The 16,961-nt window shown below is 35.7% G+C and overlaps 1 protein-coding gene across 1 annotated transcript; it reads left to right on the top strand.

Annotated features, from left to right (window-relative positions):
• Window positions 1–1,010: 1,010 nt before the first annotated feature.
• Window positions 1,011–4,109, top strand: LOC129877996 (chalcone synthase B). Its single transcript, XM_055953433.1, has 2 exons — window positions 1,011–1,319; window positions 2,950–4,109. The coding sequence occupies exons 1-2, from the start codon at window positions 1,133–1,135 to the stop codon at window positions 3,939–3,941; spliced, it is 1,179 nt and encodes a 392-aa protein (XP_055809408.1). The 5' UTR covers window positions 1,011–1,132; the 3' UTR covers window positions 3,942–4,109.
• Window positions 4,110–16,961: the final 12,852 nt, after the last annotated feature.

A 16,961-nucleotide genomic window follows, 5' to 3' on the forward strand; every position in this document is an offset into this window, starting at 1 on the left:
ACTTGGTATGATTCATTGAGGAGAATTTGTGGACTGTATTACTGTTGTTATTGTACAAGTGTAGAGTTGGGCTGATTTTATGCAGGTTGTAGTTAAGGAGGTTCGATTGGGAGGACAGGAGTATTTGTATCTATTAAGCTTTGCTTAGTTTTAGTTATCCACTTGCTGAGTACCGTGTTGTTTGGTACTCACCCCTTGCTTCCACACTTGTGTAGGTTGTGAGGCCGGACTTGTTTGATCTCCTAGTGTTTCCACCACATCTGAGGCTATCATTTCGAGTGTTGAGGTAGCTGTTACATCCATCTAGCGGACACCTCTTACTCTTTTATTATGTTTTAGTCCTACTCTAGTGACAAAGACATTATGACTGTATTTGCTTTCGTACTTCGGTAATTTATTAGTGGCTTGTATACGTGACAACCAGTCTTGGGGGATTTTGGAGATTATTTATTTGTTTTTGACTAATTTAAACCTTATTTTATCTCAATTACTTCCGCATTTACTTTTCGTTGAGTTTTAGGCTGACTTGTCTCGGTGGGTTGAGATGAGTGCCATCACACCCGAATTCGGGTCGTGACATAGAGAGAGAGAGAGAGAGAGAGAGAGAGAGAACACTACTCAATTACTCTTTGATACCATTAGAATATATATATATATATATATACATGTAGTGTTTCAGTGAAAAGATTACTCAATTATTACTTGATATATATCATCAAGGTATATAGTATTCTGATGGTATCAAGGATGAATTAGAAGCAGTGGTTCAGTGAATAAAATAAGGTGGAAAAAGGGTAAATAGTTTGGTCCGTGAGTTCAACTCCGATAAATAATTTGGATTGAATCTAATTTGGATAAATACTTTGCTTAATGGGTCCAATTTATGTAGTTTATAATAAAATAAGAAAGATTTTTAATTTTCACGTATTGAAATTATTGAGGTGGGCTAGTTACATCACACTTCATTCATTTTCATTCTATATAAAGGTAATGAAATCAAGCATTTCCTCTGCACCACCCCAACCAAAACATCTCCCTTTGGCTTTTGCCTTTGCCATTTCTTATTTGAACTAATATTCAAATTTCTTTAGTTTCATCGATTTTATCTGGATCCCAACTTTCTTCGGAAAAAATGAAGTTGGAAAATGGTCAAAAAATTGGGAGGGTTCATGACAGAGCTGAGGGCCCAGCAAAAATTTTGGCCATTGGGACAGCAACTCCTTTTCATTGGGTTGATCAAACCTCCTATCCTGATTATTATTTCAAGGTTACAAATAGTGAGCATTTGGTGGACCTCAAAGAAAAATTTAGACGTATTTGTAAGTTATTTTCCCCTTCAATATTACACTTTTATTGTTGCTAACGTTTAAGTTCTATGCATTGATATTAATAGTATAAAAATATACGTATAATCAGGTCAACATGTAACATATTTTATTTTTAAAATTACAAATTTCACATACAGCAAGTAAAGAATTACAACATGTTAAATCACACTATTAATTAATGTATCTCATTAAGGTATCATTGATGATTCGAGGATTAATTGGACGACCAAGATAAAAAATAACATTTATCGTCGAGCAAGGCATTTATTGTTACAAAGTAATGCCCTTCAAACTTAATTAAGAACATCGAAACCACATATTAAAGGATTGTATATTAAACCTACTATAACAAACATTCTCATATTCGTCTTCTTTTTATAATGGTGCTTTACTAGAAACAAGATTCAGTCGCTACATGCCTCCCGTACCCATATTCCTAAACATCCCTGGGAGGAGAATAAGGATAGCTAGTCACAGATTATTTTCTCACCTACATGGTATACGAATCCAAGATGTACATGCATTTGGAGCATTTGTTTAGGTTTAATGACTCGTATACAAACTTGTTCTATTGAGTTACATCGACTATTAGGGACGGAAAGTCTATGATCTTAAACGAACATCACTTCTTAAGCTAGTTTTAACCTATATTAATCATAAAGAAAGAAATTTTCTCAAAAGATCTGCAATTTCTTGAAATTCCTGCAATGGAAAAAAATATTTATATATGTGATATTAAATAGTTAGTTGTATGGGATTAACCTTTACTCATGTTAATACATCTAATTAAGATCTAATATTTTTGTCATGTCAGAAAATTATGTGTTTATATATATAAAAATAAACTTCTAATATTTTTGCATAAAATGAACTTGAACGAAGTAACATGAATAGTGAGAATTTATACATATTTTAAATTGAAGAATAATTTTTATTTGTGTAACATTATTTATTATTCTGTCAAAATCCGGCAATTGTATGACAACACATAAAATAGTAATATAAATAATCATTTATCTCATGCACGTAAAAAAAATGTTTTTTAAAGAAAAAATATCTAATATGTCACTATGATATATTAGATCAAGTTAAGCAATATAAAAGAATTATGTGGTAAAGAGGCTATTTTCGATTGATCTTTTAGACTTTGGCATTTAAAACTGATAATGTGAACAACCTCACACCGGCAAAGTTAATGTTTCCAAAATATAAAACATAGAAATAAGTCATGACATATATGCTTTAATAAATATTAACATTTTACAAATGGGGATAATATCTTTGTTTCTGTTCAAGGTCAATTATGTAGAGTGTCAGTCACTTATTATTTGCTCCAATAATTCAACTAATAAATTAGCTGGTTGATTTTATTTATTAAAGATATTGTCTTCTCCCACTCATTAAAGGAAAAAAAATAAGAAAAATATATGCATTAATTGAGAAGGAAGACTAGTGGTTTCACAAATTTAATCAAATATTAATGATCCACGTATAATGTTAATTTTGCTGTTACACTATATTGAATTTTTTTAATTTTTTTTTTGCCTTTTACCTCTAGAAAATTGATTATTATTTTTTTTTGGTTCATTCTAACTGATTTATTTTTCACAAATAATTTCAGGCAGCAGAACAATGATTAGGAAAAGGCATATGTTTTTGACAGAAGAAATATTAAAGAAAAATCCCAATTTGTGTTCTTACAATGGGCCATCCCTTGATGTTAGGCAAGACATTTTGGTCTCAGAAATACCCAAACTTGGAAAAGAGGCTGCCCTTATGGCCATTGATGAATGGGCTCAGCCCAAATCACAAATTACCCATTTAGTCTTTTGTACAAGAAGTGGTGTTGACATGCCTGGTGCAGATTACCAATTAATTAAGTTATTGGGCCTAGGCCCATCAGTTCAACGTCTAATGATGTACCAACAAGGTTGTTTTGCCGGTGGCACGATGCTCCGGTTAGCGAAGGACTTAGCTGAGAATAACAAGGGTGCTAGGGTACTTGTCGTTTGTGCTGAGAGCTCGGCGATAGGGTTTCGCGGTCCGAGCGAAGCTCATCCCGATAACCTTATCGCGCAAGCATTGTTCGGGGATGGCGCGGTCGCAGTTATAATCGGTTCGGACCCTAAACCGGGCCTAGAGTGGCCCATTTTTGAGATTGTCTCGGCGGCCCAGACGTTTGTCCCTAACGGGGATAACCACCTCGCGCTACACCTACGCGAGATGGGCCTTACATTTCATTGTACCAAGGACGTACCACCAACCATCGCAAAAAATGTGGAGAGTTGCTTAATAAAGGCGTTTGAACCATTAGGAGTTTCAGATTGGAACTCGATGTTCTGGATTCTTCATCCAGGAGGTAATGCAATTGTGGACCAAGTAGAGACTACATTGGGCCTAGAGCCCGATAAGTTACGGGCCACGAGAAATATCCTTCGAGAATATGGTAACTTGTCTAGTGCATGTGTGCTATTCATATTGGATGAAATTAGAAAAAATTCTGCTAGAGAAGGGCTGAAAACTACAGGAGATGGGCTGGATTTGGGAGTCCTTTTATCATTTGGGCCTGGGCTTACAATCGAGACAGTTGTACTCCGTAGTGAGCCCATTTAATATTTCAATAATAGGCCCATTATGTGTCTCTTCTTTTTACTTGGGCCTGGCCTTCTATGATGTTTAATTTTAGTATTCCTTAATTTTATTTTCTTTTGTTTTTGGGGTTGGGGGGTGCGTAGTTTCCTCTATATGCATGTATTAATAAATAATAAATGTCCACTATCTCCAGACATATTATATATAATAAATAATAATATAAATTAATGTCATTTATTGCCAAATTTTTTATTATTTTATTCTTAATATTATTATTTTTAGTTCTCAAAACTTTTTTTGCTAAAATAAAACCCTAACTTCAGATTCATTCTACATTTGTTGTTTTTCCTTTTTCTTAAAAATATACTATTAAATTTGTAAAAGCTTAATAATAAATCAAGGGTATTTTAGTAATTTTAATAAAAATAGCTTATGAGATTATTATTATTTTATCAAACACGACAACCGCTTATTGTTGATTTCTATACTTCTATTCAAATAGATAATTATTTATTTATAAAATCAGTTTGAAAATTTAAAAATATTTTTATATTGTTGATTTCTATACTTCTATTCAAATAGATAATTACTTATTTATAAAATCAGTTTGAAGATTTAAAAATATTTTTTAGTACTTAAAACTTATGAGGTATTTACAAATTAGCTAAATCCAAAATCAATGGAAAGCGATAGACCAATTTTTATATTGCTCATGCAAACTTGTGGGATGATTTTGTTAATGGGGATATAATTAATACTTATCATAGTTTAAACATTAATTAGGTTAAAGATTCTTGGAATTAACAATGTGTGTGAACTCACAAAAAATCATCATCCGGCGCCGGCGGCACCGCTGCCAAAAATCCCTATAATATTTTTTTTATAATCGAGAAATTTCTAAGTTTTATTGAGTGGCCTTTTTACTTTCTATGCTTATTAAGCTTTTATTTTTGACAATTTAAATCAAAATAAATTTAGAACTCGGTATTAGCGGATAAAAGTGCATAAATATTTGATTTTAATTATGTTATTTAACTTGTATTAAAATCTTTATACGTGTACTCACTTTGTATCAATTTCGGACATTATGTTTGATATTTTATATAACTAAAGTTCGTATATATATGACTGATGTTCAGATAAGATTCAGTCATTCTTATTTGAACTTTATCAATATATAATTAAAATACAATAATTTTTACTATTGAAGACAAATACAGGTTAAATAACAATATTAAAATGAGCAGTTCAAGAATTTTTTTGCGTTATTAATACTTAAGATTGACATCTTAAAATTTAAAATTCATAAAATTAGTTGTAGTAGTTATGCTATAAAAAAAAATAAAGGGAATTGACCACATAACATATACCATGTCCAATTCAAGTTGCATTGTTTAATTAATGAATTCATATGTTCTGTCTAACAAGACATAACCAATACCTACCAACACATTAAATTTGTGGGGAAGTTTGAAATAAATTAAAATTCTAAGTGTGGCTTTAGTATATTATTCAAGATGGCAGTGGATCGAGGGAAAACTATTTCAATCTTTAATTAGAGATTTAGAGTTCGAGTTTTGAATATAAAATTTTCTTTATTAGGTAGCACTTTACCTTTAAATATGAATTTTTCGACATAAATTTAAATTTAATCGAACTTAATATTGATATTAAGCAATGAAATTGATCTACAATTAAAAGAATTTTTTTTATAACGTACTCGATAGTAACCCTTAAAACTAAAGTGGCCACACACACATATATATAATAATGAGATTGTCTAACTTTTTAAAATAATAAAATTAAATTTTAAAATAACTAACTGGAGTGAAAAATTAGATAAATTATCACACAAATATAATAGAATGAATGAAATTCCTTCACTTTTAATTAGATACTTCGCATTCAAGTTAGTTGCACCAAATCGACCCGCATTATATATCACGAATATGAATTAATAGATCAATAAATTTTGAATCTAGATAAACTTATCTGAATGAGGAACAACCTTTTGAAACATGTGGGATATCAAAATAGATATTATATTTTTTCTCTCCAATTCCCAAGTACATGTCTTGATAGCTTTCCTATTTAGTATTTTTTTAAAAAAAAATTATTTTCACTTTTGGGCACTAATTTAGATTTTGTATCGCATAATCCTCATTTAAGGAAGAAGTTTTCTTCTATTCAAAACTCAAACTCTTCGATTAAAGGTAAATAAATAATATGCATTTCATCACAATCCTACTTACCCTTAGTAGCATAGTCACATAAAGTTTAGGATGGCCAGTCGGATGCCCTTCGTCTAAAAATTATACTATGCATATAAAAATCGTTCAGGAGGGCCAGTCGGACACCCTTCGTCTAAAAATTATACTATGCATATAAAAATCGTATAAAGTATATAAGTCAAAAATTATTTTTCATACATATATATTAAATTTTGAACACTCTTAATAATTTTTTTGACTTTGCCACTGCTTACCCTACTTACTTTAATCGAATATTTTCTGTAAATAAAATAAGGTAAGTCCCCCAAAATAATTAATAAATTAGAGGGGACAAACATAAGGTATCAAGAACATGTCTCCTCTCAGAAAATAACGTGATTTATACAAGTTCAACATGCTCCACTCACTTTATTTTATTTTATTTTATTTTATTTTATATATGGACATGAATTTTACCACCAACAAAGGATATAATTACAAAATTACGATCAGATCCATTCAACTAAAGTTAGTTGCATTTAACCAACATTAATATTTATAATTTTATATGTCTGCATTTGAGATTCTCTTGGAACAATTATTAAATTCCTTATGGAAATTCTACAACTCAGAACGCACAGTCATGTGATATAAATTGGTAGCCTCAATAATACCAATAGATTTTGTTTGTTTGTATATTTGCATTATTTGAGTAGAAAATTATGAATTGAACTTATAGTAGTTCAATCTGTCTAAATTAAAGTCTACACTTGATGAAATGCAATGGACAAACGGACTTACTACCGTCTTATGCTAAATATAATAACTGAGAAAATATTATGTATATAATATTGTGTTGATATATATATATTTTATTATTAAAATAAAATATTAAGGATATATTTTAATGGATATAAATTGACAAGAATGTGGTCAATTATTCTTGGTGTAACTTATGTAACTGCAAAGCCATGTTCTACTTTATTATGCCTTGTAACATATGTAACTTGGATGACATAATTCCTCCATTAATTTACTTATATTATTATTCACTTTATTTCTATTCAAGACAAGGAAGGATTCCCCACCAATAAATAGTGGTGTTTCTTCCTTTGTGAAGAATATGACAAAGAAGATGAGATGAAATATGTTAAGTGTGGAAAAATATTGTAGTGTGTAGTAGTGAAAGAGAGAGTTGAGACAAGAAAATATTCTAAGTCTTCAACTATATTCGCTATACAAAAGAGACTAATTATATGTTGAACGAAAGTGTTCTTTTTATGGAGCTTTGAACTCTTCAACTAATCCAAAGTTGTTTGAGTTTTACAACTTTGTTGGGCTGTTGTATCCTGAAGGAGACAAATCAAGAGATATACTGTTGGATCGGTGTAGATTATGCCGCAGTGAGCTTGAATCTCCTTAAAGCGAGCGATATATCCACGCCTCAACCTGAATGAATTATTTATTTATTTTTATCATTTTTATTTTCAACTGTAATTATTATAATTGTGGTATATTACACCTATATATTGCAAATACATGATAATGTATATAATATTGCAAATACACGAATATACATTTTTCCGCACAAAAGAAAGATATTGACTACACCCTAATACCCTACTTCCATAGCTATCACATCCACATGTAACCTTATCAAACAACACCACTAGAAAAGAAAAAAGACATACCTAAACATGAAAAAAAAATCTAGAGAACAATAGGAGTTAATCTGATGATGAACACTCCAATTACTTTCAATTCAAAAATTGTCAGTTCGAATACTCTTTGAGGAAATAAAAAATGTAAAAGTTCCTAAGGAGCGATAAAAAAATGTAAAGAAAAGAGAGTGCAGGAGAGACAGTTCATGGTGGTTATTGGTTAATATGAAAGTTTAAAATGTTCAAATTGGGTAATTATCCAAAAGTTGAGTCATTTCTAATTATATACAATCTTTACTATTCAATTCCTATTTTGTACTTCCTATATTATAATTTCATATAATTTATTCACAAACTAAACAATTTCTTAATGAGAATCTTTAATGACCACTTAGACGTTATGACATATTGTGAGATCACAATAAAATAGCATTTAAGAACATTTCTCTTATACTTTTAAATCTAAGATTTTACTTTCTGACCAATCAAACCTACAAATGTCACGACCCAAAATGGGCCGTGAGTGGCACCCACACTTAACCTCCTGGGTGGGAGAACCAATGATACAAACCCCAGCTTAGATTAACGATTCAACTTATAAATCACGATAACACTGCGGAAGCTCAATCTTATTAAAGTCAGAAATAACAAAAGCCACTAAAATCTATTACTTGACGTTCCCCAAAATCTGAAAGTCATCACATTAAGGACATCTAAATTCTAAATCTAAGTCTGGAAATATCAAACACCAGAATAAACAAATAATAAAATGTGTCCGAAAACTAAAGACACCATGCCATAACCGAGAAATTCCATCACGAGCTAGAAGGGTAGCTCACCCTGAAATCTTCTGAATTGGAGACTGACTAGAGCTGAGGTCGAGTCGAAGCCGATGGAAGACTCGCTGCACTCCACAAAATAAAACAAAGAAAGATATACGTAGGGGTCAGTACAGGGCAACATGTACTGAGTAGGTATCATCGGTCGACTCAAAATAGAAATCAATATACATAAAATAATAGTGGGAAATCAACAACAACACTTAACAGGTGGCAACCAACGAACAATTACATAACCGGTCAACAATATCAAGATCACACATGAGGACTCAAGCCTCTACACCACACTCTTTGAAATATGAGTTTTTGGAGATTGGGTAGCATTAAGTAATTTTAATTTATTTCCCTTTAATATTACCGTGCCGGAACGTGACACCCGATCCAAATATACTGTGTCGGAACGTGACACCCGATCCAAATATACCGTGTCGGAACGTGACACCCGATCCAAATATACCGTGTCGGAACGTGACACCCGATCCAAATATAATTAATTTATCCTTCCTTATGATTACATTCCACTTCATTAACAATATTTCATCAAGCCTTCTTTATTCAAGGCACCATTTTTGATGGGGCAAGTTCAAGATTATGGATTTCATGGCCTCGGGATTTTAGACCAATCACAATAACATATCAACCATCCAAACCACATCAATTAAATGCGTAGTAAACTTCACACATATTACTCCATGAATATCAATCACTATTAAGAGTCTATCTATGATGTAGAATAAAAACCATAACCTACCTCCACCGAAGAACCAAAGTCAAGCAAGCTAAGTCAATGGTGATTTCCCTTTCTTCGATGCCTTAGAACGTTCCCAATCTATCAAGTATGCAATATTCATAAGTAAACGAGTATGTAGACACCCATATTATTATACATCTAGCCTAGACCCAAAAGCTCACCCAAATCTATAATCAATTTCTAAATATCAAGCGTAGGATTAAGTCATAATTCCTCTAAATAATATAACTTTGATGGATTTCATATAAGCACTACTCCTAATATTTAATTACATATCTCAATATATCAAAACTTAAATCATAAGGTGATAACTAAACAAAATTAAAAATCAAATCCACTAATTTATAAAAGCAGTAACTTCACTGCAACCACAAATTCCATACACAATGACACCAAATGGAATTCATTGATATTATTACCTACTGATGACATTAAATGCTTCTCCTCAAGCATATGTAGCCTACCAATAACTAGCGTATGTAATTACAACAACCAATTTTGACATAGCTACTTAGATTTCTTTCCATTCAATAGTAATAATAATAATTTAGGCCACTTACCTTTAGGATGCCAACTTATAAAGAAATTGAAAGCTGCTAGATGAGAATTTCTTTACATGAGCCACCTCTTTCTTCAGAGACGTTCGTCCGCCGCAGGTATGTTTCTTCTTCTCTCTTTTCTCGTTTCAGTTTTGTGTAGTAATGAACAATTAAAATATTAAACCCTATTCCACTTTATTTTAAATAAATATAGAATAAGTGGTATAGAGTACTAATTAAATTATCAACTTAGCCCATTAATTAAATTAGTTATTTAAATTTACCCCTTAATTAAATAACCTTAGTTATCAATTAGTCCAAAGTATCCACTAAAAATTTACGGAATAAGTCTTTTATGAAATAAAAAGTCATAGTATACAAAACGACCTGACTCGACGAACAAATGTGGATATTTTCCACGCATGTCAGCCTTAATCTCCCAAGTGAACTCCTCAACCGGACGATTCTTCCATTGAACCTTCACAGAAGCAATCTCTCTTGACCTCAACTTGCGGACCTCCCTATCAAGAATAGCTACAGGCTCCTCCTCATAAGACAAATTCTCATCAAGCAAGACTGAATCCCAACGAATAATATAGGTTCCATCACCATGATATTTCTTTAGCATAGACACATGAAACACTGGGTGCACTCCAGACAAACCTGGAGGTAAAGCCAATTCATAGGCCACCTCTCCAACACGCTTAAAAACTTCAAACAATCCAATATACCTCGGACTGAGCTTACCTCGCTTACCGAATCTCACCACACCCTTCATGGGTGAAACCTTCAACAACACTTGCTCTCCCTCCATAAACTCCATGTCCCTGACCTTTCGGTCTGCATACCCCTTCTGCCTGCTCTGAGCTGCTAGAAGCTTCTCCTGAATGATTTTCACCTTCTCTAACGATTCCCTCAAAAGATCAGTTCCCCAAGGTCTCACCTCAAAATGCATCAAATCAACCAATAGAAGACCTACATCTCCTCCCATACAACGCCTCAAACGGAGCCATATCAATACTCGAGTGATAGCTATTATTATACGAGAACTCTGCCAGGGGTAGGAACTGATCCCAATGACCACCAAAATCTATCACGCACGCACGAAGCATATCCTCCAGCACTTGAATTGTCCTCTCAGACTACCCATCAGTCTGAGGGTGAAATGCAGTACTAAGATCCAATCTAGTACCTAACTCAGCATGCAAGGTCCTCCAAAAGTTAGAAGTAAATTGTGTACCTCTATCTGATATGATAGAAACCGGAACTCCATGTAATCGAACAATCTCGCGGATATAGAGTTTGGCTAACTTTCCAGCATCATAAGTCACCTTTACTGGAATGAAGTGAGCAAACTTAGTTAACTTATCAACAATCACCCATATCGAATCAAACTTACCCAAGGTCTTTGGAAGGCCGACCGAAAAATCCATTGCAATCCTTTCCCACTTCCATTCAGGAATGGCATTCTTTGAAGTGTCCCTCCAGGCCTTTGGTGCTCATATTTTACCTGCTGATAATTTGGACAATGGGCAACAAAATCCACAATGTCACGCTTTATTTTGCTCCACCAATAATATTGTCTCAGATCGCGATACATCTTGGTTGCACCAGGATGTATAGAGTACCTCGAACTGTGAGCCTCTGCAAGAATAGTCTGAATCAAATTATCAATACGGGGCACACATACCCGCCCCTTAATCCTTAAGACGCCTTCTTCATCGATCACGGCCTCTTTGGCCTCTCCCTGCAAGACCATATCACGAATCCTGCTTAGCTTCTCATCATCAAACTGCTTTTCTTTAATCTTGTCAAGGAAGGAAGATCTTGCCTCCACACAGGCCAAAAACCTTCCTTTGTCAGTTACTTCCAGCCTCATATAGATAATGTCTCCACTGCTTCAATGCAAATACAATCGCAGCTAACTCTAAATCATGAGTGGGGTAATTACGTTCATGCACCTTCAATTGCCTTAAAGCATAGGCAATTACCTTCTTCTCCTGCATTAGCACTGCACCTAAGCCAGAATATGATGCATCACAATAAACAATGAAATTCTTACCTTCTACTAACGGGGCAAGAATCGGTGCAGTAGTCAATAAGGTCTTGAGTTTTAGGAAACTCTCTTCACACTCATCCGACCACACAAATGGAACTTTCTGCTTGGTCAGATTAGTCAGCTGGGAAGCAGTGAAAGCAAATCCTTTGACGAACCGGCGATAGTAGCTAGCCAAACCAACAAAGCTCCTTACCTTTGAGACATTAGTGGGCCTTGCCCAACTCTTCACTGCTTCAATCTTCTGGGGATCTACCATCACTCCATCCTTAGAAATGACGTGCCCTAAGAAGGACACTGAATCAAGCCAGAACTCACACTTAGAGAATTTGGCATATAGCCTTTTTCTCCCTTAATAATTCTAGAACAATCCTCAGATGCTCTTCATGTTCTTCTCTGCTCTTTGAGTAGATCAATATATCATCAATAAAGATAATAACAAAGAGGTCTAAATATGGCTTAAAGATTCCATTCATCAGACTCATGAAAGCAGCAGGCGCATTTGTAAGCCCAAAAGACATTATCAAGAATTCATAGTGTCCATACCTGATTCGAAAAGCATTCTTCGGTACATCTGCTACCCGTATTTTCAGCTGATGGTAATCAGACCTTAAATCAATTTTTGAGAAAACACAAGCACCCTTCAACTGATCGAATAAGTCATCAATGCGAGGAAGGGGATACCTATTTTTAATAGTCACCTTGTTCAGCTGCCTGTAGTCTATGCACATACGAAGACTACTATCCGTCTTCTTTACAAATAAGATTGGAGTACCCCAAGAAGAGGCACTCGGTCTAATAAAACCTTTACCCAACAACTCCTGAAGTTGGGCCTTCAACTCCCTCAACTCAGCTGGGGCCATTCCATAAGGTGGAATGGAAATAGGGCGAGTGCCGGGCTCTAAGTCGATACAAAAATCTATATCTCTATCAGGTGGCATACCAGGTAAGTCTGCGGGGAAAACATCCATAAACTCACGAACTATAGAGATAGACTCAATCGTCGGCACTTCAGAATTATCATCCCTAAGATGTGCTAGGAAGGCTAAACAACCCTTACTCACCAACCTCTTAGCACGAAGAAAAGAGATAATCTGAAATGGGGTGGAAATATAGTCACCCTCCCACACCAACTGATCCATCCCAGGCTTGGCTAATGTCACAGTCTTAGCATTGCAGTCTAAGATAGCAAAATTTGGAAAGAGCCAAGTCATACCCAAGATTACATCAAAGTCAACCATCTCCAGAATAATCAAATCTACATAAGTTCTGCTCCCACAAAAGTCACAAGACAAGACCTATACACTTTCTCAACTAGCACAGACTCACCAACAGGTATAGAAACACGAATAGGCATGTCAAGTAAGTCACAATATAAATCAAGTCCATCAGCAAATGCGGGAGATACATAAGAAAATGTGGATCCAGGATCAAGCCAAGCTATCGCAGACCAGAAGAGTACCTGTGATAACAGCATCGGATGCCTCTGCCTCTGACCTCCCAGGGAAAGCATAACAATGGGCTCTGCCACCTGTCTGACTATGTCCCTTACCGGGCTGTACTCCAGTAGTTCCAACCTGCCCGCCACCCCGGCCGGACTGACGACCACCACGACCTTGGCCACCACGTCCTCCAGAATGACGGCCCCTACCATAGCCGTCGCCTCCACCTCTAACTACTGAGACTCTATAACCCTGATCATGCCAAGCCTGACTCTGCCTTGGACAATATTTTCTGATATGTCCAGGCTCACCACATCCGTAACAAGTCTTAGGGTCAAGAGTGGGTCTTTGTGAAGACGAAGAAGACTGAAGATAACCCCCAAAGTTAGAAAAAGGCTGACTAGTCTTTAACGGACCTCCATCTGAAACCTGCAATGAAGACTGAATAGGACGGATTGAATAATCTCCAGAACTTTGCCCTCTGGAGTAAGAACCACTAAACTCACCTCCTTTACGAAACTTCTTGAATGTTGTCTCTTTAGTGAAGTTATCTGGCTTCACCCCCTCTACCTCTATCACAAAATCAACCACTTCCTGAAAGGATTTTGTGGAAGCAACAACCTGTAAAGCTGGAATTCGCAAATCTGACCTCAATCCCTTCACAAAGCGGCGAATTCGCTCCTCTGGACTGAAGCAAAGCTGAGTAGCATATCTGGCTAAGGCACGAAACTTGGCCTCATAAGCGGCAACAGACATCCTCCCCTGCTCTATATTCAGGAACTCGTCTCTCCTCCTGTCCCTTAAGGTCCGGGGAATATACTTCTCCATAAAAAAATCAGAAAAGGTTGCCCAGGTCATAGGTGGTGCCTCTGCTGGTCGGCACTCCACGTGAGACCGCCACCACATTTTGGCGTCTCCTTGAAACTGGTATGTCACAAACTCAACACCAAATCGCTCTACTATATCCATTTTATGAAGCAGCTCATGACAATAACAAGGAAATCATAGGCATCCTCAGATTCAGTACCCCTGAAGACTGGGGGTTTCAACTTCAAGAACTTAACAAAGAGATCATGCTGGTCACTTGTCATTACCGGCCCTGTAGTCAATTGAGGAAACATGCTTGTCCCCAAAGACGCAGTTATGCGGGGAGCCATAACAGCTGCATGTTGAACTCCTGGAATATGAGGTGCTGGGGGAGCTTGTCCCTGATCGGATAACCCACTAAGATAGGTGAGAACCTGGTGGATCATCTCTGGAGTAGGCTGGGGTGGTGCTTCTCTCTCATGAACTTGCTCCTCCTCCACCCCAACATCATCTCTAACTACCTCATCAGCCAGTGGAGGGCTCGCTGCTCTTTCCCTGGCTGGCCCAGCTGTTTGGACCCTGCCCCTGGTGGCCTTTCTTCCGCGACCTCTACCACGGCCTCTCGTTGCTACTCTTCCTCTGCCTACAGCCCCAACGGCTGGCTCAGGTGCTCTTGTTGCTCTAGTTCTAACCATCTGCGAAAGTAAAGTGGAGAAGGTCAGATACCAATTTGTATCACCTAGATACCAATTGGATTCAAGTAATAGCACGAAAGAAAGGAAGAATGGAGTTTTCCTAAAGTCCTGTAGCCTCTCGAAGAAAAGTAAAGGCGTCCCCGTACCGTTCCGCAAGACTCTACTAGACCTGTCCTTGTGTGATGAGATCAATGAACCTAAGACTCTGATACCAAGTTTGTCACGACCCAAAATGGGCCGTGAGTGGCACCCACACTTAACCTCCTGGGTGGGAGAACCAATGATACAAACCCCAGCTTAGATTAACGATTCAACTTATAAATCACGATAACACTGCGGAAGCTCAATCTTATTAAAGTCAAAAATAACAAAAGCCACTAAAATCTATTACTTGACGTTCCCCAAAATCTGAAAGTCATCACATTAACGACATCTAAATTCTAAATCTAAGTCTGGAAATATCAAACACCAGAATAAACAAATAATAAAATGTGTCCGAAAACTAAAGACACCATGCCATAACCGAGAAATTCCATCACGAGCTAGAAGGGTAGCTCACCCTGAAATCTTCTGAATTGGAGACTGACTAGAGCTGAGGTCGAGTCGAAGCCGATGGAAGACTCGCTGCACTCCACAAAATAAAACAAAGAAAGATATACGTAGGGGTCAGTACAGGGCAACATGTACTGAGTAGGTATCATCGGTCGACTCAAAATAGAAATCAATATACATAAAATAATAGTGGGAAATCAACAACAACACTTAACAGGTGGCAACCAACGAACAATTACATAACCGGTCAACAATATCAAGATCACACATGAGGACTCAAGCCTCTACACCACACTCTTTGAAATATGAGTTTTTGGAGATTGGGTAGCATTAAGTAATTTTAATTTATTTCCCTTTAATATTACCGTGCCGGAACGTGACACCCGATCCAAATATACTGTGTCGGAACGTGACACCCGATCCAAATATACCGTGTCGGAACGTGACACCCGATCCAAATATACCGTGTCGGAACGTGACACCCGATCCAAATATAATTAATTTATCCTTCCTTATGATTACATTCCACTTCATTAACAATATTTCATCAAGCCTTCTTTATTCAAGGCACCATTTTTGATGGGGCAAGTTCAAGATTATGGATTTCATGGCCTCGGGATTTTAGACCAATCACAATAACATATCAACCATCCAAACCACATCAATTAAATGCGTAGTAAACTTCACACATATTACTCCATGAATATCAATCACTATTAAGAGTCTATCTATGATGTAGAATAAAAACCATAACCTACCTCCACCGAAGAACCAAAGTCAAGCAAGCTAAGTCAATGGTGATTTCCCTTTTTTCGATGCCTTAGAACGTTCCCAATCTATCAAGTATGCAATATTCATAAGTAAACGAGTATGTAGACACCCATATTATTATACATCTAGCCTAGACCCAAAAGCTCACCCAAATCTATAATCAATTTCTAAATATCAAGCGTAGGATTAAGTCATAATTCCTCTAAATAATATAACTTTGATGGATTTCATATAAGCACTACTCCTAATATTTAATTACATATCTCAATATATCAAAACTTAAATCATAAGGTGATAACTAAACAAAATTAAAAATCAAATCCACTAATTTATAAAAGCAGTAACTTCACTGCAACCACAAATTCCATACACAATGACACCAAATGGAATTCATTGATATTATTACCTACTGATGACATTAAATGCTTCTCCTCAAGCATATGTAGCCTACCAATAACTAGCGTATGTAATTACAACAACCAATTTTGACATAGCTACTTAGATTTCTTTCCATTCAATAGTAATAATAATAATTTAGGCCACTTACCTTTAGGATGCCAACTTATAAAGAAATTGAAAGCTGCTAGATGAGAATTTCTTTACATGAGCCACCTCTTTCTTCAGAGACGTTCGTCCGCCGCAGGTATGTTTCTTCTTCTCTCTTTTCTCGTTTCAGTTTTGTGTAGTAATGAACAATTAAAATATTAAACCCTATTCC

Source organism: Solanum dulcamara, chromosome 2 (genome assembly GCF_947179165.1).
Source record: "Solanum dulcamara chromosome 2, daSolDulc1.2, whole genome shotgun sequence".
In the NCBI taxonomy this organism is placed as follows: Eukaryota; Viridiplantae; Streptophyta; class Magnoliopsida; order Solanales; family Solanaceae; genus Solanum; species Solanum dulcamara.